Source organism: Falco punctatus (genome assembly GCF_963210335.1).
Source record: "Falco punctatus genome assembly, chromosome: Z".
Taxonomy (NCBI): domain Eukaryota; kingdom Metazoa; phylum Chordata; class Aves; order Falconiformes; family Falconidae; genus Falco; species Falco punctatus.
Genome location: NC_137586.1, coordinates 4,155,318 through 4,178,179, shown reverse-complemented (window position 1 = coordinate 4,178,179; position 22,862 = coordinate 4,155,318). Strand labels below are relative to the sequence as shown.

Sequence of the window (22,862 nt, the reverse complement as noted above, 5' to 3'; positions counted from 1 at the left end):
TTTAGAGTAGAGACATCCTCAAGTGAAATCATTACAAAGGTGACTAAGGTTCTATTAGTCTTTGAGGTTTATTTACTTGAGTATTTCCAGTGTGTTTTTTCAGTTTAGCTTATTCAGCAAAAGAACGCGACACCTTCCAGACAGGGCTTTTCATCAGCTCTTTCTTAACAACTGAAAATAAACAGAACTACAGAACTCTCTGCCATGCTCCCTATGTTATTCAGGAAAGCAGCTGTGCTGGTTGTGGCCTTTCTGCCTCACCTGCAGGGTATCCGTGGTCCCTCACCACATCCTCGCGTAACTACTATGGGAAAGGTGCTTTGTGACAACCGTTCCGGGGCCCACACTGATCCTTTCAAGCTCACGGCTAGGTTTCTGATGCAATGCATGCATTGATCCTGTGACTGTAATTTTTGAAGCAAGAGTGAAGAAAATTATGTGAAACATGTTTTTTCAAACTAACTATTCCCTTTCTTATAGCAGATGCTCTAGGATGTATTCCACTGCCTCTGGGAAATTCTCACAGGTTAAGTAAGGAGCCGGACTGATTTTTTCTTCATCTGCTGGTCGGTATTTACCTGTAACAGATTAACAAAACGATGCAGTTACTAAGCTTCTTTGAGTATCCTTTTCTTCCCTGAAAACTACAGCCACCTCAGATCAGTAACAACTACCACGGTAGGAGGAATGCCCATCGGAGGAGGTTCTCCTGCAACAAACATCCCACAGCATTCCCTAAACACTGAGCCTTACACTGAAGATTTTTCCAGGGCCGGCTCCTGCTCAGAATTGGTGTTATTTATGCACTGGTTTCACTCTGCTGTACTAGCACTGTTCTTTCACTGACTAACCAGATATTCATGTGGTAGATTCTTGAAATAATAAAGTTATCATCTTCCTTTCTGGCTTTTATGAGGAAGAGTAGGATTGATTGCTTTCCTTTCCAACATCATGGACTGTGTGGCACGAGCAGCTGCCACCTCAGAAAGCCCTTAACCCAGTCCATGGTACCATCAGTAACACTGATAAAAATGGAACCTTCAGGACTGACAGGTATTATCTGAAGTAAAATTACTTTTTGTCGTGACGGAGGGAAGACACAGTCACTCAATATGAGTGATCAGCAGACTTCGTTTATTGTCTCTTACAGTCACCTTTTATGCCTTGTTATAATTAGCTCATACATATTACAAAAGTTAAGCTCATTATTGGTTAGTTGCCTAAATACCAAGCCCGCCCCTAGTTTCTCTTCTGTAGTTATCTGTTCCCACCTGCAACATTCTTTTCCCACCAAAATCTTCCTGTTATTGTGTAACAAGGACAGCCAAAGACAGTGTATTTTGCTTTACTTCAGATAAGCTGAGAGCGATGTGCATTTTTGTCCAGCCAGCTGGACTATGTCTATGTGACCCTTTTCAGCTAGCCAGTTATCCACAACTTTTATAATTAAAAAAACAGCATAATTACTAGAGAATGTCACCAGAGTTCCTGAACAATCAGAGGTTCCATGGCTATGACCGATTTTGGCAATCAAGGATGTCACAGTAACAGTTCTCTCTGATTAGCGTTCAGGATTTTGGAGTCATTAAAGCAAAAATTTCACAGCTACAAGATCAGCCACCCCCATCTATTACTTCACATGATCCTGCTAGCAGCATGGGGTCTGTGCTCTAGCCCTGTTGTTCAAACATTACATATAATGCCCTATCCTGACTTAATCGCAATCTACTGCCACCCCAAAATGAAGGGGGTGATGGACTGGGGGTCTCCCAGCAGTCGCTGGGTGCTGCGAATGGCAGGCCTCTACAGAGCAGCAGGGCTGGACCCAAGGCTCAGAGCATTCCTTCGCTTTGGGGCATGGAGTCTGCTCGTACCTGGGGTGAGACCATGGAATGCACCGCTGTCTCCTGATACGACCGATCCATCCAGTACTTACCGGTCCTCACCAAAATCCCACGCATGCCAGCATTCTGGGCACCACCAACATCATCCCTGCAGTCCTGGGACAGAACAGATCAGCTGGTTAGTAGTCACAGACACCACTGGTTAACAAGTTTTTCATAACATTCTCTGCTTTGCACATCCCTAAGCAGCCACTTAAAAGCAGCTACACGGAGATAAATCTTTTAGCTACCAATTAGACAAACTGTCACAGGAATGATTTATGTGCTTTTTGCCTGATAAATAGTGACTCAAGTAAGAGAACTAACACCTACATTAAATCCTGCAAGTTTTGATGGTTCAGTTTCACCCCCTGTTTAATTATCCCAGCACTTTTAGAAAGATAGCTCACAGCACCTGGGAGGCACTGCACACAGGTGAGCGCTTCATTAAGGTAATAAGGTATTTGATCCCCACATACATCACCAATCATGATGGCCTCCTCTGGGGCACAGTCAGTTCCCCGCAAAGCTTCTAGAAAGAAGGTTTTCTCTGGTTTCCCCACCACTGTCGCTTTGGTGTCTGTCGCATATTCCAGCCCAGCTACAAAAGGTCCAGGTCCCAGAGCCAAGCCATCTTTTTTCTTGAAGTATCTGGCTTTATGTATAGCTATAAGAGGAGCCCCGTCCAAAATCAGCCTAAGGAATGAATGAAAAAGAGTACAAAAACTGTACTGAAGAAAGTACAGGAATAATATTAAACAAACAATATCTGCAGCTGAAGACCTCAACTGGCTTTCATTTCAGTTGATGACAAAACTCACGCTGACTTTCCTGAAGCTTTCTTTTCCCCAGAAGCAGTTAATAAAACAAATCCCCCAAATAAAGAATACGATAACTATTTTTGAATCCTGTCTAAATCTCTCATGCAATTAGGTCCATTACTCTAAGCAGCCTCACCTTTCACTAAGGCAAACATCCTAACGTTAGACCCCATATGATTTCCCCACACAAATATTATTTTAAAATACATTAACCACAGGTAGTGGGTGGAGGTAGCAGTTTGACGGCTGCAGCCTTAATCTCCCTGCCTGGACAGAGAACACAGCAGTGCTTTCGGGCTGGTGCTGCCAGGCAATCTGCAGCCCGGCAGCTCTTGGGACTGGTGGTATCGCCGGGAACAACCAAACAGCTGCATATTTACAGCAGAGGTGGGTGTTCAGGTAAGTGCCAGGTACGGCATAAATCATTTTACCTTAACTTTGTATTTTCATGTCACAGGAATTACAATAAGTTGCATTAAAAAAGCACAAAGATAGCACGTTCACATCCCACAGAATTCCCCAGTTAACAGTACTGAGTCTTTTAGAAAGAAAGCTGGATGCGAGCTCCTTGCTCAAACCAAAAATTCCAGCTGGAAGGTAGTTCAAAGCAACAAGTTGCCAGATTCCTAACAGTTCTGAGTACAACAGAAGGGTCACAATGCACAGTATGGCGGCATTACAGGAGGGTCTTGGCTGGGCACAGCACCTGGAAGCCTCAGGAAGCGAGTGCAGTACTGGGGAGCTGCTTCCTGCCAACAGCTAAGATCCTGCCACCTTCCACATGCACACTTCTGCTCGGGGACACCAGTGTGCACCCTCCTCGGGGCTCCACAGACAGCATCTCTGCCTGCCACCTCACCTACCTGTGCAAAACCTGCACAGAACATGGGACTGGCTGGGGTGGGTGGACAAAGGTAAGGGAAGATGTAACTAAGAAACTGGTGCTGCTCCACCGACCTCAGACGGTGCCTCCGTAGCCTCACTACAGTGTCGAGTCATGTTTGCTTGAGGGCTCTTGTCTAACACCTGCTTTGTAAAACCCTCGTGGCAGGGAGCCCCTCTTGTTAGCACATGCTGCACCTGAACAGTGGACTCATGACAGCAAAGTAGTAACTGGAGTTTAAGAGCGCTTGCTTTCACAGAACCTGGACCTAATCTTTGATTCTTCCATTTCCATTACCTGTCCAGTACTTTTTCCTTCCAGCAGACACAGCAGCTACCTGTGCACCAGCAAAGGAAAACCTGTGTAGCTGCTGCGCTGGAGGAATCCTCCTGGTACTACCAAGCACAGCAAGGTCACTGCAGTCCTCCCCAGCCTCAAGTTTCAGCACAAGAAAAGCCTCCCGGACAGTATCTGTAAAAACTGAGGTTACAGCTGCCAAACGCTTCCCATTTGACTTTACAGCACCTTCTTCAGGTACTGCAGGCAACTCCGCTCTTTATCGCAACAGGCAGGAATGTCACTAGCAATGCTGGGGGACAGAGGAGAAACATTGGCCATTATCTTCAGGACAGAAAGGAGGATTTCTTTCCCCCTTAACCACACCTGACTGACAAAAAAAAAGAAAAGCCTTTAAGAAAAACAAAATCCTGCACTGCCCCTTCACTGCCTTTCTGGAGCTCTGCTCAAAGAGGCTGGCTTAGGTGAGCTACACACACCTTGGAGGATGTCTGCTCCTTCCCACACGCCTGCAGAGCAGCCCAGGCACTAAGCAGTACATAAATAATAGTATTTCATTTCACTTAATTATTCCAAAACATGTGTATTGAATCAATGTGTTCCAAAGCAAGCTCAAACTGGCACATGTATCTGTGAGCAGGCAGATATGTTCACGATAGGAGGATGCCTCTAAGATACAGAAAAAAATAATGTGACAGCAGCACCACAATGACTCACACTCAGCAATTTGCAGGAAAGATCTCACCTGAGAGAGTTCTTTAAATGTGGCACCAAAATCCCATGTGCAAAAAAGAGAAATTCAGCCTCTGTCATTTCAAATGGTGCCTAAAGAATGGCCTTACTCTGTGCATCTCATTTTGGGACTCCTATTGGGTTAGATTTACCTAACCTAATGCTGGACATCAACCAAGTAGCTGCCTACCAGGCAATTAAGTCAGCCTGGGCTATTCACAGTCAGGGGAGAGGAAAAAACACTTCTAGGGCACAGTTCAACTGTCCTATTTTAAGGACTACTAGGCGAAAAATGGATGATGCCTTACAAGCACCTCTTCTCTCCTTCAGGAACCCAAGTTACCAGGTCAGATACGGGTACTGGCACTGCAGAAATGTGCATTTAATCAGATTCACCTTAAAGTTTTGCTACAAGCAATGCAAATCCCAAGTGACTTAATTATCTGAGCAGTAAAGGGCAAGGAATACAGACATGGCACAAGGCTCAAGAAGAAAGTGTGGTCAGTAGTTAGTATTTCCATTAGACCAAACAAAACTGATACCAGAAAAACCATCTCCCCTCAATAGAGGACCGGGGGGGAAAAAAACAGAACAACTCAGTGAGATGTTAACGATCAGACAGAGCCCATCAGGGCTTCTGCCCAGCCTGAAACACAGGAACAGGAAAACACCGGGCAAACCCAGGACAGACTCACAGAGGATGAAATCTTCCCCCAGGCAGACAAGTCAGCCAAGCAGCTGCACAAGCCAAGGTGAGCTGAAGAACTTGGCCTTGCTCAACACCCAGCAGCCACACCACCCAGACGGCTCTGGATACAGCATGCTCACGCAGCATGCACTCCATGCTACCCCATGAATGTCTCTCTTGTGCAGCAAAGCCATGTTGTGCCCACTGCAGGGGACTGGATTTGTCCTTCAGCACCTTCCTTCCATCACCCGAGCCAGTGTTTAACGCAAAAAGCCCAAATCCAGCCTGGGACAACCTTGCCTACCTCCACAGGGCCAGTTCTGCAGGCTCTCCTGCATATGCTGGCCTGCGGAAACCTGGGGCCCTCATGGACCCTGAAGGTGATGAAGGTTTCTTGTTTTGAGTGTCCCAGCCTGCAGCCTGAAGCAGCTAATGACTATTATTCAAGAGCTAATACAGTCATGACAGAAGTATCAATCTAAAAAATGATGTAAGCACTGGAATATATTATGGGTTAAGTCCACCCTGTTGTGAAATTGAGTCCACTCATGAGTGCGCTGTAAAACTCTAAAATCAATGCTACTGGCAACATGCACTAATGAGGCAGACAGTCAGTCACTCTGGGTCAATACATGTTCTTATGACATTGAACTGGCACGCAGATAAGGCCAGCACTGGCTTCCTACTCCAGTGTGCCTCCGTATGATACTGGTGAGCAGTAATTGATACTCCCTCATTGGATTTAGTAGTTAGAAAGACAGATTAAGGTGCTTGAGATAAGATTTTTTTCAAATTCCATGGTGACAATTTGTGTGATAGTCATCACCCCGTGAGCTAAGAGTGAAAAGGACTCACCACACTTACTGCACCTACCGTATTGCAGCACAGCAGGGAGTCACCCAGGGTGTTACAGGATGTCCTCTTTAGCTCTGAGACACTAAAGTTGGTTACCAGCTGCTTGCAGGGGTTAGCACCCCACAGCTGGGACAGGCTGTGCAGGTGGGTGCTCCTCCTCCATTACAAGGCCAGGCTAATCACCTGGCTTAAACCACTGCTGAAGTACAGCAAGTTCAGAATGCTCCCAGCAAAATGAAACAGAGGCACAGCGGGCTCTGCTGGGGTGCTGGGTAAGGGGCATGCTCAGACGACCCTTCTCTCTGCATTTCACAACAGACAAGAGGCACATCGCCAGAGCTAAATTCACCAACAAGTTCATGTTCAATTCTTTGAATTGAAAAGGTTTTTTCAAGTTAAAAATCAAGAGTGCTGTGCTGAGCTAGAGAGAAGGACACGTAACTATGCATCTCCGCATATATTATTGTATCTTGGCTCCTGTACAGTGACAGATAAATTTTATCTGATTTACCCCTTAATCAACACACAAAACAAAGAGCTTTAGAAATAAGACCAGATCAGATCCATAGTTCATCTAGCCCAGGATATTGCGCTGGCCACACCTGAACACAAAATGCTTCAGAAGAAATTGCTAGAAGTCCTGCATTAAGTAGATAAGGAATAATCCGCCCTGAGTACCGGATTTCCTTCCCTATAATATTTCAGCATCGAAGACTGAGGTTTGAACCAGCTCCCAAATACTTCCCAACATCCTTGGGTTTGTGTATTTCTCCTTGAAGCATTGCTAACTTCTTCACCTCAATGACAACTGTGACTGTACTTGTATAACTTATTTACAGACTGAAAGCTATAAAAACCAGGGCTGGACTACCTGAGGTTCATGGTTAAGGTCCCAAATCCACCACAGTTAAGTGTCTCTCTGTCAGACACTGAGGAAGACATCATAATCATGCTACGTAACAGTTATATTGTTACAACCTTCTTCTTCCCATACAAGAAGGATTTCCTTGCAAGTGTAGAGCTATAAAGTTCAGCACAAGACAGCCACCATTCAAAAAGCCACGAGGAGAGGCTGACTTACCGAAACGCTCTGTTCATCATCTCGTAGTGAAAGTGCTCAGGAGCCAGTCCTACCACGACTGCATTGGGGTCATCTGTGATTATCTCTGGAAAAATCAAACCATGACTCTGAGCAAACAGAATTTTATTCATATTTAGCAGTACGCAGTCAACAAGTGCAATTTTTCACCTTACAGCAAAAATGAGCATTTTCTGACACAGCCACATCACATAGACTAGTTTTAAGTCTTTTAGAAATGAGGAAAGCATCTGCGGAAAAGTTGTCAATCTATCCAGACCCTGTCATCCTTCATGCTGAACACAATTCTGCAGCTGGATAGTCCTAACAGCAACTGCTGAACAGTGATTCTCTCACTGCCTCCATGGAAATGCAGCAGACCGCACAAATAACTTTTCTAACGGAATGATTTTTTTAATCTGAGAAACTATCTCAGAATCTCTGTTACCTGACAATCTCTTTCTACATATATTTATCTGCTTTGTAAGACAGTAAAGCTGGAAGCCTGGTGCATTCCATCAATTTTTTCTGTTCCCTCTAGTCACCGAAAACTCCACGTAGGGTATAAAGCCTGACTGTTGTTTTACATAGCAGTCTGGTTATGATGGCAAAGATGGTATTGCAGCATGACCGAGAAGCTGTGACACCCCATAAGAACAGCTTGTACCTCCTTTGTCCCACACTGCTCCAGAGGACCATGTCTGTTTTTACATGGCAGTGCCACCTCTGAACTGAACCAGCAGTGGAAGCAGTAGCATCTACAGGAGAAAGAGGAGTAGCAGAGAATTTAATTTATGATGGGTGAAGTTATCAGCTGTATCCTGTGCTTGGTGAGGTTTTTGTTCTGCCTTTGCACAGCATATCCTCTACACCTTTACTAGGACAACTAGTGCTCCTGGGTCTCCAGAGTGTCACTGCAGCCTGCTGGCTGATGTCCCCTGCTGCCTGTCCTTCAGTTAGCTCAGGCAGCAAAATGTACACTCAGAGGTGCCACGTGGATTTGTGACACCACCCAAAAGCATCTGGGTCCTTTAACCAAGAACAGATTACATTCATCCATCTGTGACCAAGTTCGTAGAGATTAGCCAAGAATAGTTCAATAGCAGCCATTAACAGAAATTTAAAGCATTCTCCGTTGTACTTAAATGTTTCAAGAGCAGCACTGAATGTGAGCCAAACTGCTTGTAGCAAAAAGGAACAAAACAATCCATTCCAGACCCAAGCAATGCAGATAATGCCAGCAGTGTGCTCCACTGATACCTCTCTCCCTTTGCCACCTTTCACAAAATTAGCTTCAGCTACTGTAAAACTGATGGAAAGATCCCAAATACATGGAGATTAAACTGATTTAAATACCTCTAGTGAAATAGCTGATGTTTCTGACCCAAGTAAGCCTTCCCAAGAACACAAATACAGAATATTGCTGGGGGTTTATCTCTCCGGATACGATGTTCAGTAGAACAGACTATCAGGTTTCATTGCTCTCAGAGCCCACAGAGGCTTTTCTCCCAAACACTGACCTTTCTAAAGACTACTGACTAGACTACGGCACCAAAATTTAACTGGAAATGTCTAGCTCCTAGCAAGATTAGAACCCACTTAAATTACACAGCCATAAGGATTTCAGTTCATAAGGCAAGGGGCAGGGAGCAGTGGTAAGCCATCCACGATTTTGCTGCCTTGACTTTAAAGAAAAGACTGAACACACAATATATAGTTTTTGACCTCGAGTATGTTAACAAAGTGGGTATCTCCACTACCCGAAACAACAATGTGATTAGATCAAGGACTAACAGACACCTGCCAGACACGTCCAAGTTAGATGTGTCTAACTTGGATCTTCTGCTCCCCTCCTTGTTGAGGGAGGAAAATGGGAACATCTGACCATAAAGCAAGTTTTTAACCAGGTCTTTAGAGATGACAATCTAGAGAAGACAGGGTGATGAACCTTCTGTCATCAATTATCAAAGTACATGGAGTGAGACCTAGATCTTTAATACAAGATAAGTAACAATAACTACCTGGAAATTTTTACATTTAATAATAATCTATTAAGAGAAAAATTAGCCTTCTGTGTGTGCCTGCACACTGGCTTTTCATCTCTTTATAAGCAAAACCTCTGTGCAATAGCTGAGGGAAACCTGATTTTCAACAAATTGACAGATCCTTGCTATAAAACAAATCAGCACTGGTAGATGCACTAAATCACCAATGATCTAGATGATCTAGTGGTAACTATTACTTTTTTTCACACTGGGAGTTAATAAAAAGCATCGAGTTTTACTAGAATTCCTGACTATTTGAAGGCTGTGACTGCCATTTCCAGTACTTCTCAAGAAGCTATGACTTCAGACTGTTTAATGTTAATTTAAAAAGAAGAAAGCACCTTCACAACACTGGAGAGTTCCACATTTCAGGCTTCATCACGACGAGCAGTATATACATAGACTGTCATTCTAAAAAACCAAGCACTATGTTTCCTTAGTTGCTCTGTTACTTCCCCCATGGTGTTTTCTGACCACCTCACCTGTGAAATCAGGCAGGGCCCTATCGTCCACCAGCAGGAGAGGCCTCACATGCTTTTGCTCCAGAAGATTTCTGGCTGCTGTCAGAGACGTGAAGATCTCATTTTCTGCAATGTCAAATCCCAGTTTTGTCAGCCTGTCCAGCAGGTCTCTCTTGCACTCCTTTGTTGTGTTCGTCACAAATCGAATGGTAACCGGAGCGCTGCGCAGCCTGATGGATGAAGAGCAAAGGCAAATTGGCCATAACATGCTTCTGTTTACACACCTGTATGCCTCTTTGGGACTGGAAAAGGACCGTTTGTCTAAAGGCTGCAGAAGAAAAGACTGCATACATCCCAGAGTACCAGTGCTACACAAGAACCATCAGGCTGGTAACTTCTCTGGACTGGAGGGTGATGTGAAACAGATGGCAAGAATTACAGCTACCAGAACAAGACCGAGTCTCCCCTGTTCTGTTTCTACTGGGAAAAGTGTGGAAGAAAATGGCAATTCCAAACTCCATCTTCATAGTAGTAGCAAACAAATCTATTACAGAGTCACAGAATGGTTTGTGCTGGGACCTTAAAGCCCACCCAGTCCCACCCCCTGCCACGGGCAGGGACACCTCCCCCCAGCCCAGGTGGGTCCCAGCCCCAGCCTGGCCGTGGGCACTGCCGGGGACGGGGCACCCACAGCTGCTCTGGGCAGCCTCTGCCGGCGCCTCCCACCCTCACGGGGAACAATTTCTTCCTTACAGCTGATCTAGATCTCCCCTCTCTCAGTGCAAAGCCTTTCCCCCTTGTCCCCTCGCTACAGGCCCTGGTACAAAGCCCCTCTCCAGCTTCCCTGTCGGCCCCTTTAGGCACTAGAAGGTGCTCTAAGATCTCCCTGGAGCCTTCTCTTCTCCACGCTGAACCACCCCAGCTCTCACAGCAGAGGTGCTCCAGCCTCTCATCATATTTGTGGTCTCCTCTGGACTCACTCCAACAGGTCTATGTCCTTCTTACACTGGGGGCCGCAGAGCTGGACACAGCACTGCAGGGAGGTTCTCACCAGAGCAGAGTAGAGAGGGAGAATCCCCTCCCTCACCCTGCTGGCCATGCTGCCTTTGATGCAGCCCAGGATACCCAGCTGGTTTTCTGGGCTGTGAGTGCACACTGCTGGGTCATGTTGAGCTTCTTGTCAACCAACCATCTATGATCAACAACAGCTAGTCTGAAAAGTGTTTTAATTCAAACTAAACAATAAATAAACCAGCCCTGTATTCTGAATCAACAGCATCCTCAACCAAAACACACAAACAAAAGAACCTTGTTGCTAAACTAATACACTGGACTCCCCATGCCAGGTGAATTTCACAGCAGCTGTGGCTCATTCAGAGATGCAGGACACTCTAGGAGCCTGTGTTACCTTTGTGGTGATTTTATGCCAGCTTTTGCAGCCATTTCTCTCTTTACTGAGGAACACCAAGATCACATAAAACCACATTATTGCCCTACACTGACAATACATGCTACCAAACAATCAAATAATTTTAAGTGACAATTTCAACAGCATTCCCTTTAATTATTCCCCCACCATCACTTTCTCTGTTTGTTGCTATAGAAACAAACACTGGCATCAGGTCTGCATGGAGAACATCAGAATAAAGTTGGTCAACGCTAGAGACTTGCTTGCACCTGCCACTTCTTTCTCTTCTTTGTCAGATACACTGCTCCTTCACAAGCATGAACTGGTAAGAAAGACCCCTAGTTGCTAATAAAATAAAAATTAATTTATTTATTTTTCTTATGGACCTCAATACTGAGAAGTAATCCTAAAAATGGAATCTATCCATTTGTTCCCTAAGCAAGCTGCACACCAATCATTCCAGCTTCTCTTCAGGAAGGGCAATGACATGGATTGGCAGGAAAGAGTCAGAAAGTATTTTTTTCAAACATCCAAGTAAAAAGACCCTGCTGTCCTTCGCGGTGAAATGACACCTGCTCTCCATACCTCTGACAGCAGGCTGAAGCTGGCAAACAGCACCAGACTCTCTCTGTACCTTATCCCTTCTCTAACCCTGTCCCTTCCCAAAGCCAGCAATAGGGCCTGCGTGAGCACAGCGCAGTAAGAATCATGCAGAAGCAGAAGACAAAGAAGAATCATCAGCTTCACAAAACAGTTTGTCTTCCGATTCTACAGAAGCCATTTCTTCTGTCCAGCCTACTGTCTGGGGGTTTGGAGGTGAGCAGCAGACAGGACAGGTACTGAGCTCTTCTTGACCGTATCACCACTTATATATAAAACATATATGGATTTTTGAGAATGCTGGCTCTCACCTGGCATGAATTCTCCCAGCAGCATTAAACACCAGGCAGACAAGGTCCAGCAAATGAGAGGGTAATGAATGAAAGTACCCAATGCTTTAGCAGTTTTTACTTCTTTGCAATGTGACAACTTAGGAGATAATTATGTCCACAGAATTATTTGTGAAAAGAAATGCAGTTTCCTAACGCCTCTGTGAACTTTTCATCTGAGCAAGTCTAACTCTATAAAAATCCAAGCAGCTAGTACAACTCCAGTATAAACTTCTCATCCATAATTCAACCCTATTTCTCTCTCCTGATTAATTCTTACTGCCCCAGCATCCTCAGGTGTCTTCCCTCACTCACCATGATAGCACGTGCCACTTTGTGGTTTTTTTCATCCATTGCAAGATGTCTTCTCCAGGAAAACGGCATCGTAATACAATACAAAGATCCCTGGGGTTTTGTATCCTGTTTTGCCACTGACTCAGCCAGATTAAGTCATTTTACTATGCCTCGGTTTCTTTAGGCACCCTTTCATCCAAACAGGAGGAGGTACTTAACTGTCCTGTTTACTAACACATTGAAATGCCTACAAAAGATAGGCTGTATTATCAATTGTTTCTCAAACTATAAAGTGACTGAGGTTGTTTACCTAGCAGAAGGAAACTTTGAAAATAGTAAAGCAAAGCCTTGGCTGAAAGACCAAATGAAATGAGAACTCTGCAAAAGATGCCCCCTGCTCACCAGGCCAAGTTATTCTGTTATTCCACTCTGGCTCACCACAGACCTAACAGCTCCAAAAACCAGGTTCCTGTAGTTAAACAACGCGCTGAGGAACTGCTTAGCTGAAGTGACTTTGGTGTACATAGGGTAATTCAGGTTGACTTAACTACCTTCCACTTTGTCTAAGGCTGTAGTCCCATAAAAATTAGCAGAAACACTCCGAGTATTGTCTTCTTCTACCTAGAAAGACTTAAAAAAGACTTAAGAGAGCAAGGCAGGAAAGCTGTGAAGGCTCAGGTGATACATGGCAACTTTTCAGCGCCTAGGCCCTTTGCTGATTTATCTCGGTATTAATACAGGTGTAAATAAAAGCAGAATTTGGCCACTTATTTGCTTATCCATGACAGTACAAAGAGGCAGAAGCTTCAGGCCCATTCACTTCAAGAAGCATCTTTATGCAAACAGTGCTGTCATAACCGATCAGAGGAAATTGAAAAAGGTAGCTTGCCTTTTAAGAGCTTCCTGCGCGCCTGGCACAGCTGAGTCTTCAATGTGAAGTGTGCCGCTGAGATCCACCAAGACAGCTTTCAGCACACGCCGAGCTGCCATCCTTCCTTCCCCAGGGAAAAGACAAATAAATGAAACAACAAAAAACTGGTTAGTAGACAATGGATAATAAAAATAAGGAACTCAGTTAAGCGCCTCATTTGTGCCAAGCCCAGTATTACTCAGAACATTACTCGCAGTATGAAATGGGCCCCTTTAGACAGAGAAATAAAAGGCAGTGTTTAAAAAAAAATACATAATTGATGGGGTGGTATTTTCCCAAAGACTCTATATATGGAAATCAGGTGCTATTTGTTTTCTAAGTGCCTTTATTTGTGCAAGTCAAAAAATTCTCTAAACAACCAAGACTGTTGGGAAGAGGATCATTAGGTCTGGTATTGCTGGTTCAAGGCCTCAGCAAGCACATTTCAGCAAGTCCCATCGACACCAATGGCGCTGTTCAAGTAAAAATGTAATACTACTAAGTGATGATACAGTGTTCTGACTATAAAGCTCAAAATCCTCTGCAGAAGTGGATATTGTTAATTTTAGTTTTGTAAGCAACATCTAGGGTGATCCACCCAGAACACAATTCAGGTGACCTAACTCAGGTTATTCAGGGGTTGACTACCCATGTGACAGCGTGGATTTTACAGACTGTTAGCTCAGAAGCTTTCAAGGTTAGTCAGCACCCCAAAGGGTTACTTCTTCCTCTTGCAAAGCAGACAGTCAAGTAGACATTCTCCAGCAAGCTTCTGTGCCACACAAATAAGTACACAAGACTCAGCCCAAAACAGAAGGCAGCACTCAAAAGGCAAAGGCACTGGAGAAAAAACCAGCAAGGTCAGGTACAAATCCTCTGGCTGAAAACGTGTCTTCAGAAACTAGTACTTCTCCTTATGTGTGCTGCAAGTGCTGCATTTTGCTCCACAAGCAAGTTTAAGCAGAGCTATTTCTTAGCAAATGTCCAACACATAAATTTTTCTCCTGTTTGTTAGACAATAACGACCATCTGATCTGCCATCAGTAGCAAGTTATCATGACTTTATACTGAGCTAGTCTGATTACAGACATAACATGTCACATGTACATACTTTTAAAAAACACACAGAGTAGTCAACACCATGATTAGAACCTGCCTTAATAGATTTAATTTTCTATCAGGACAGTTTTATCTTTGCAGACAAAGATAAAAATTTTTATCAATGATCAAGATCATGTGAACTTGATGCCTCAGGTACAAGACAAGCACAGAAAACTTTGTGATTCCACTTTCACTTTTCCTACTGGTTCCCTGCAGTAAGAAAAAAATGCTTATTTTATATGACTGCTGCTACACAGGCCAAGGTTGAACATCTATGATACAAAACTGATAACAGAACTCCTAAAGGAGCTTCAACAATTGCACAGGAAAAGAGGGCACCAGGTTTCTAAAACATCTTCTCTGAGTAAAATACTTAGTGCAGACACAGTGCCTGAACAGAATGGACTTTACATGACTCCACATTACCTCCACAACAAAAAAACCCTCTCCTCCCTCAAGCACTTCTGCTGTGGCTCAGGGAATGCTGAGTGCTAAGAGAAATTCAAAAGACTCAAGAAAGTGCTTTCATATAAATTCTGTAGCCTAGCACACATGACTGCAGAGTAACTGCACCACACTGGCAGAGAGAGCACAGCTAAGGACATAGATAGAATATCCTAGTTTAACAGAAATTGGGTATTTTTTTAAATTCCTGTTTTACCCTAGATCTCAATTGGTTCTCCTACTCACAGTGTATTTATTCTGTCAGTATGGAAGTTATTTGCCGAGCCAGTTTTACGCATAGCCCAGTTTTAAAGTATAAAGCTCAAAGCCTAGCAAAAAAGTCCTAAAAAACTTAAGGAACTCAGTTTTCATAACCACAGCCCAACTCACCAGGGGAACCTCACCTTTGTGCTGACATTACAGCTACAGCAACGGGACAAAGCCATACAGTAATTCTGGCTGGTCAGGACATGAGGGACCATCCAGTTCACGTCCCACCTGGTCCCTGGCAGTCTAATGGGCCTACCTGCCCTACAGGGACTCAATAAGATACTCGCAACCTTGTTGATGGAGAAACAGGCCTTCTTCCCTCGCGGAAGGCCTGTAATGGCACAGATGTGCTCTCTATGGCAGAGGCGCCCGGCATTGCCAGCCCCCCCTGCTCCTCTTCTCCCCCAGACCCCAGCACTGGGCCACGCCACAGGACCGGCGTGGTGCCACCAGCGAAGGCCAGGCCATGCCCTCGGCTGGCAGCACAAGCTGGGCAGCGAAACAGGAGCCCCTGAAGCCACTGGCCAGCCCCAGGACATGGCAGCAGCGCGGCCCAGGCCCGGCTCAGGCTGTGCTGAGGGGAGTGGGGCTGCAGGCCCTCCGGCCACCCACCCAGACCCACAGAGAGCCCACACAGCCTCCCCGGTGGGCCTGTCACTGCGCCCTGAAGATGGTCTCGCTGGGGAGCCCCGAGACCGCTCCCCTGCCCCACAGCGCCTTCGAGGACACGTACCTTCCCCTCACCATGCTGGAATGGACATAAGGCTACAACTACCTCCCCCCCCCCCCCCCAGCCAACGAATGGTACCGTCTCCTTCCGCCAGTTTACAATGGGTAGGTGGACTGGTCCATTCTCTGCTGAGGGAGTCTCCGAGCTCAACGGGCCTCCCTTCCCCGTGACGCGGATGGTTCCGCCCGCCCGTGGGCGCCCGAAGAAGGCGGGCGGGCCCACTCGGACCAGAGGGGAGACTCCCCTCCCCGCCACTAACCTGCCTCCGGCCGCCCCGCCGCCGCCCCTGCGGCCTGCCCGCCGCCGCCCCGGCCCGCCCCGCGGGGTCCTCGGCAGAACCGGGGCTGTCCGGCCGAGCGCCGGGGCCCGCCTTGCCGCCAGCACAGGAGCCACAGCCGCGGCCAAGCGCGGCCCCGCAGCTGTTCTCAGCCCTCAGGAGCTGGTATCCCCCGCCGGTGCTCGGCAGTCGCCGACAGGCAGCGCGCCGGCAGCCCGGGACAGCGCTGAGGGCAAAGGGCCCTCAGCCGGCAGGGCGGGAAACACCGAGGGCCGCGCGCTCGCCCTCCCCTCCGTGGCTGCGCTCTGAGGGGACGTGGGGCGGCGGGCACAGCCACTGCGTGCCCCGATGGGCCTGATCGTTTGCGGGACGCGTGGGAGCTCAGCTTCCTACAGCAGCTCTGTTGGAAACCTGCGAGGAGTGTGGGAGCCGCAGGGCCTAGGCTGTGGAGACCACTTTGCCTGTGACGGCAGGGGGGAGTGCCATGCTCATCTGCAGGAGCTTTTTAAGCTATCGCAGTTAGGTTTTCGTAATTCTTTGCTGTGCCCTCATTTCTTAAGCGATACACACAGTTTTATATTGTGACAGTACGTAAAAAAATCCAAGGTCTGTAGGATAATACGATGCCTAATTCATAATATTGCAACCAAAGATGAGATGTCAAAGATAATTAAAAGGAGTTTGAAATTCATTGGTGTACAAACCCACTACCTTCTACTTTGCCCTTTGCCTGCCCCCATGCCCTTCAAAACAAAACCTTTAACAGTGTGGTACACAGAACCGATCCCTTACTCCTTTGTGCATTTGCACTCAAGGCCCTCTGAAGTGCTTCATTTCCACCACACAGCCAGCCACAACTTGTACCAGCACGCTGCTGTGAAAGCATCTTCTGTTTACAGATCCTCGCTAGAAATGAGCCAATAATTCTATACTGGAAAATCTTCATCCTTACCCTGATGTGTAAAATGCACTGGTCATTGTCATTTCTGTGCCAGGTATGAGTGATAATGCTCTTTGTGGTTTGAAGCGACAACTAGAGTGCAGCCTACTTTTCGTGCAGAGCTCTTTGCCAGGTGGAAACTTTTTTCAGTGCTTCCCGTTGTTGAAGAACCTGAGGCCCTGCCACGTTTGAGGTACTATGCCTTGTGTGAACTTACCCACAATAGACTTCTTTCAGAACTGCTCAAAGCCATGCAAGGAGACAGTGGCAACACAGTCATTCCCTTGGTGTATCTCTCTATGCTCTTTTGTCTGCCAGTTACCCTTTTGCCCTCCTCCCTGGCTCATTACCTGGGAGACCTGATCTTCAGCTGCTGCCCCACTTTGAATGACTATTTTGCATTTGCCAGGTAAAACGCGTCCCAGTTTTGCCTCAATTGCAGGATTCCTGCTGCACAGAACCACTGCTCCTTTTTACTGCACATGCCTAATTGGTTTTGAAGTGATCTGCCCACATGCAGTAAGCCATGCGTTGAAAGTTCAGCCTTTCTGAAAGGACAGGAAGGTGGGGGAAATCACTTTTTAAATTGATTTTAAAATGCACCCATTTTTAAAGCTGTTGCTTGTAATCTTTAGTACTGGCTTTTATTTTAGTAAGAACTAGTGTTTTAACACGTCAATACATATGAAAAGGAAGCGATATGCCAGCTGTGTTCAAATAATTTTCAGTGCTCCAATCCAACACATCAGCAATGGAAATATCTACCACACTGTATTTTTTTTGCAAAAATTCTACAAAAATACAAAATTGCCTGCATACCTTCCATGTTTTAGCTGTTCCATGTACATACCATCCAGTTTCCATGAAAGAAAGACATACGAAAATAACTGATCCAGACTGTAGCCTCATCACCTCTGGACTACACAAAATCATAAAGAAATACTTTATAACAGATATACCTACTTTCAAATTTAAAGACTGGCATGATCCCATCCTGCCTCAGGCCAACGTTACCATGGCTCATTAGGTTTGCTACATAAAATACAGCTTCATAACGAAGAGATGATACTCGCAAGTGCCACAGGGATGAGGGAAAAAAACGTATTTCATGTAAGAACAGTAACTCTGGTATCTGGAAAGGAATGAAGCAGAGTTTGGGGATATTCCCACTGTACACCGACATAGAGCAAGTTACGAAAGACAGTGCTTAACTTAGAAATTCAGAATTTATTTACAAATTTTCACTAAAAAATGGAAACAAAAACTCTCCTCCTGAATATACTCCACTCTGCAAAACACTGCAATTGAAGACCATTAAATTAATTTACACATTTTACAGATTTATCTTTGCATATAACAGTGTATATTTTAGTCATCAAGACGTCGAAAGAAGAGATGAAAAACTACGCTGTTTGAAAATAATGAAACTGCCAGGTTTCCTTTGACCTTCCCTCTTTAAAGATAAGCTGAAATACTCCAGCAGAGGAACAGATGTAAGAATTCTTAACTTTTCTAAACAGGTTCATGAGGATCAGACTTCTTCAGTTCAGACCTGCTACATAGCATCGGACCTAACTCAACAGTCGTAACTGAGACAAACTCCGTACTAAAGCAATATTCTCTGTGACAGAACTGCAGGATCATACCCAGTTTCAAAGTTGTTAACAATGCAAGATGGAGGGCAGGGGAAGAAGCAGCAGTAATTGAAGCTGCAAATTTGCTGGGTTTTTAACAAATTGCATTTAAAAAGGGCACAGTATTTCACTCCCACACTTCCCCAAAAGCTCAGATAACAAATGGTTCCCCACTTCCAACACACTAATCACCACACAGAAGTTTAACACACATCTTAAAAAGTATAATTCTTGACAGAACAGTAACAAATGCTAATCACCAATTATCACCTGCTACTCTAAATTAACAGAGTTGCCCAGCTTCAGATACAGGTTTTTTAGATTTTGCATAGCAATTGCATCTATTTTTAACTTCACCATCAGCAGGAAACATTATAGGTTTGAACAGGCTGTGAAACACCAAGAGAAAAATACTGGTCTCGATCAAACCAGGAAAATTCAACTTCCAATATGAACTGAATCAGGACTTTACCCAACTAGTTTTATCTCTCTCAGCATCACAACTGTGCTTCAATAATTTATAACATGTTTTCAGAGCCCAATTCATATTCTCTTAAATAGTACTGCGGTAGTAATTGAAATAAGAAAAAAAACAGTGCTTTTTAATTTAAAAATAAATTGGGAAGCGTACTGAAGGAAATTCATCCCTGAGTAACGAGACATTTAAAAACCGCATCCTATCGACAATCATCACAATATGTTACGACGTGTACTCTAACAGTCAATGCTATTACAGGCAGCAACAGAAATTCTCATAGTCCAATATATTTGCAGCGTCATTGCATTCATCCCATTATCTTGTTTAATAAAACTGCAAGTGAATATTAGGAAATAGGATAAATAGAAATAGTGTCTTTATTATTTTAAGTTGAATGTCAAACTGACAGCTAAACCATGCTGGATCCCAGGAAACTCAGAGCAGTGATGGTTAGCAACTTGCTTCTTTGGATGTCCAAAAGATTATCACCACGTATCCTCAACCAAACAACAGGAGCAGAACGATTGTAACGGAGTTCACTGCTATTAGAGGCACTGCAGAAAAAGAAGAAGAACTGTGAAAATCTTCTTTTCCACATCACAAAGTGACAGAACTTCACATTAGCTTGGGAGACTACCTTTTAAGGACAAAAATCAATTTTAAAAATACACTTAATTTTCCTATGCAATATCAGGATGCACGGAAGGAGCCAGGAACAAAGCCTAGGATACTAAAAATTAGTAGGAAGCAACAGCTTAAGCATTTTTCTACAGCCCATCATGTTTTAGCTTTTACCCACACAACCCCTTCTCCAAACGAAACCAAACCATCTCAAAGGTGGTTTCTCTATACTTGGCCTTACTGTGGTTTTATCAGTTTTTACTCTGTGGTGGGCAAGACAGGTAAGATTTTTTCCTTTCTTTTTATTATCACCTACAAAAGGAATTACTGGTGTGCTTTACAGTGCAAAAAATATCAGTAACTTACAAATTAAGAGTCTATTTTCCCCCCCCATCCTTTGTAAACCTGGCTTACCTTTTAAGAATCCCAGGAATTAACATTTCCCTCACCAGGTACTTCACGTAAAATTGGATTTAGCCAAGGTGAAGCTAACTGCGCACTCTGATTGATCCCCAAGTTTCCCCCCAGCTCCCACACTCCGAGGAAAGACAAGACACTGCAGTGGCACCACAAGCCAGAGGCAGAGTCAGGGAACGTTTTACACTTTATCAGAATTAGGGCACCTCAGCTGTGACCTGCGCCCTCCTATACAGAGTCCACGCATGAAGGAAGGAGAGATTGGAAATGCCAAGCAGAAATAGCTGTTTGGTAAAAAAGTCAAAATACTGCTGTTACTTTGTTAAAGCACAGAAACAAAACTTTACAGACAGTAATATTTAAATAACAAGATTGCCAGCGTACCTCTCATAACGGTTCGTACAGATCGAATAAGGTTCGTTAGCTGCGCTTTAATTCCTGGTTCCTCTCCAAATCCTCCAATCCCCTGATCGCTTCCCCAGCCAACTGTGTCACATAAAACCAGCCAGACATGTTAGACAAAAAAAACCCAAAACAAACAACCCAAACCATGCAACAAATGTTGTCAGCAATATTAACGAGCAATCTATCTTGAATCTGGTTACGTTTATACTAACACTGAAAGACAAAGTACAAACCAATTAGCTTTATTTCACCATCACATGTTAACATACTAAAACCTGTTAAACGTTTCAACAAACCCAAGAGTAACAACAGATCCCTGTTTCTGTGAAGGAAACCCTTACCTTTTTAATACACCTTAATACAGTTCCCTGCACGCCAGGGAAACAAATTAGTTTATTTCGGCTCCAAAAAAATACCTGCCAAAATAAAACCAAACTACAATCTGCTCACAGTCCTTTGCCAGAAGATAAAACAGCAAAATAATTGTTGGGTGTGAAGTGATGCTTCAGCACCAAGAATCGAGCTACCTGGCAGAGAACGGTTTGCACAAGTGCCAAATCAGGATGATGATTAAAAAAAGACAACTTGGGAACTTTTCAGAGGGCGATCGAAGGTTTACAAAGCCCTTTGAGAGGGAAGCCCTTCCCCACCCGCTGCGGGGAGGCAGAGCATGTGGTCCCAGGGATGGGCCCAGGGATTTGAGACCTGCTGGTCACAGCCATCACCTGTCTAGGGGGCAGGGGGCAGAGACGCGAGCGGCTCTTGATGCTCAAACCTGCCTGCGCGTTTCTTTTCTCCAGACGCAACTCTGAAATGGTTATTTTTTCCCCTTTCTTGTCTCCTTTGCTCTGTTGGCACCAAGGTGGGGGCAGCAGGCAAGTCCTCTCCCACACCAGCCTTGCTGAATTCCCACTTGGATGCACTTGGAGTTACTCCCAAGTCTCCCGAGTCACCCGGGGCTGACAAGTGGCTTGACCCATTCTGTCAGACCCCACATCTCCCTTTCCCTCGAGCTGCTGCTCATTAGGAAAGCAGAAGAAAACCCCAAACCCACACTGAGCAGATCTCTCACAGTGGATCCTACCAGGGAACGGGAGAACGGGGTAACTACCTGTGCTCCTGCCAACAATCCTAGCGCAGTCCGCCTTGGAGAAAACAGGATTCTCCAGACAGGGAAACCGGGAAACCTTGGTTCATAGGTGATATTTCTGGGGGGTGGTCTGTGGACTCTTTGTGTCGGTGGCTTTTCTGTGTTTTGTTTTAAGGCCAAGGCTGCCCAACCTCAGGGATCTTTCTTTGGCACCGCAGAAATACCGGCGTGAACGTGTGAAGACAGAGAAGCGCTATCTCATCACAAAAATAAGTTACAGCGAAATGAAAGAAACCATCTCAGCCATCACAGCACAGCGGGGAGCGGCACAGACGGAGATGAAATTGTAGGAATGTAAAAAAAAAAAAAAAAGAAACAAAAGAAAATTCTGGAGCAGGGCGAGGAGGAAAGGAGAGGCAAAGCAGCGACAGGAGTGACATCAACCACAGCAGCCGAAATTCACCTTCAAGACCGACATTCTCCCCCCCCCCCCGCAACCCCCGGCACCAGCACCGGCAAGGAACGGCCGCGGGGGGTGCGGGGGGATCCCACGGAGCCCGGCGGGTCGCGGTGAGCCTCCGGCACCCCCGGGCTCAGAGGGAGGCGGCCAGGCCCCGCCAGTCCCGGGAGGCCCCGCCAGGCCGGGCTGCGCGTGGCAGCGGGGGCCCACGGCGCACACGGCGGCGGCAGGGCCTGCCCCGGGCCGCCCGCCCCGCTCCCCGCAGCCGGCCGGGCGGTGGCCGCTCACCGTGTCGGAGGAAGCGCTCTTCGTGCAGCACGGCCACGGCGTTGACGACGAGGAGCGCGGCCTGCAGCAGCGAGTACAGCGTGAACGCCATGGCCCGCCGCGCTGCGCCGCTGCGCCGCCGCCCGAACGGGACGTGGCGGGGGGCGGGGCTGAGCGGAGGGGCGGGGCTTGGCGCAGGGGGCGGGGCTTGGCGCAGGGGGCGGGCCCCCGGCGCTAGGTCCCCGCCCCGCGGTGGGATCAGGCGTGGGCGCGCACGGCAGCGGGTGGTACCGTGGGCAGTCTGACGTGCCGCTTCGGTGGCCTTCGGCCTCGGTCCGGGCTGAAGCGGGGAGGAAGGCGCGGCCTCAGCTTCCCCCAGCCGTCACTTTAATGGTGTGACCCGCAAAAAGTGGAGGCTGGTGGGGGAAGGCCAGCGCGGCGTGG

At 46.0% G+C, this 22,862-nt stretch overlaps 2 protein-coding genes and 1 long non-coding RNA gene across 10 annotated transcripts; all 3 read right to left on the bottom strand.

Moving 5' to 3' along the window:
• Positions 1-49: 49 nt before the first annotated feature.
• Positions 50-16,371, bottom strand: HDHD2 (haloacid dehalogenase like hydrolase domain containing 2). Of its 8 annotated transcripts, none has more exons than XM_080371656.1 (7): positions 16,089-16,371; positions 13,264-13,365; positions 9,765-9,973; positions 7,241-7,325; positions 2,363-2,579; positions 1,937-2,000; positions 50-578 (listed from the first exon to the last, which is right to left on the bottom strand). In XM_080371656.1, exons 2-7 carry the CDS (start codon positions 13,362-13,364, stop codon positions 475-477), a joined length of 780 nt encoding a protein of 259 aa, XP_080227782.1. In that variant the 5' UTR covers position 13,365; positions 16,089-16,371; the 3' UTR covers positions 50-474. The 8 variants fall into 8 exon arrangements, with proteins under 8 accessions (XP_080227782.1, XP_080227777.1, XP_080227780.1 ...); XM_080371651.1 differs by having other exon boundaries at positions 13,264-13,369; positions 16,089-16,370; XM_080371654.1 differs by lacking the exon at positions 16,089-16,371 and adding an exon at positions 15,929-16,070 and having other exon boundaries at positions 13,264-13,369.
• LOC308056373 lies at positions 1,114-1,930 on the bottom strand. The gene is made up of 2 exons (XR_013924802.1): positions 1,808-1,930; positions 1,114-1,766 (listed from the first exon to the last, which is right to left on the bottom strand). It is a non-coding gene; the product is annotated as an uncharacterized lncRNA (long non-coding RNA).
• Positions 16,372-18,253: 1,882 nt separating the features above from the next.
• Positions 18,254-22,599, bottom strand: IER3IP1 (immediate early response 3 interacting protein 1). Its single transcript, XM_080371669.1, has 3 exons — positions 22,440-22,599; positions 20,581-20,682; positions 18,254-19,712 (listed from the first exon to the last, which is right to left on the bottom strand). The coding sequence occupies exons 1-3, from the start codon at positions 22,528-22,530 to the stop codon at positions 19,657-19,659; spliced, it is 249 nt and encodes an 82-aa protein (XP_080227795.1). The 5' UTR covers positions 22,531-22,599; the 3' UTR covers positions 18,254-19,656.
• Positions 22,600-22,862: the final 263 nt, after the last annotated feature.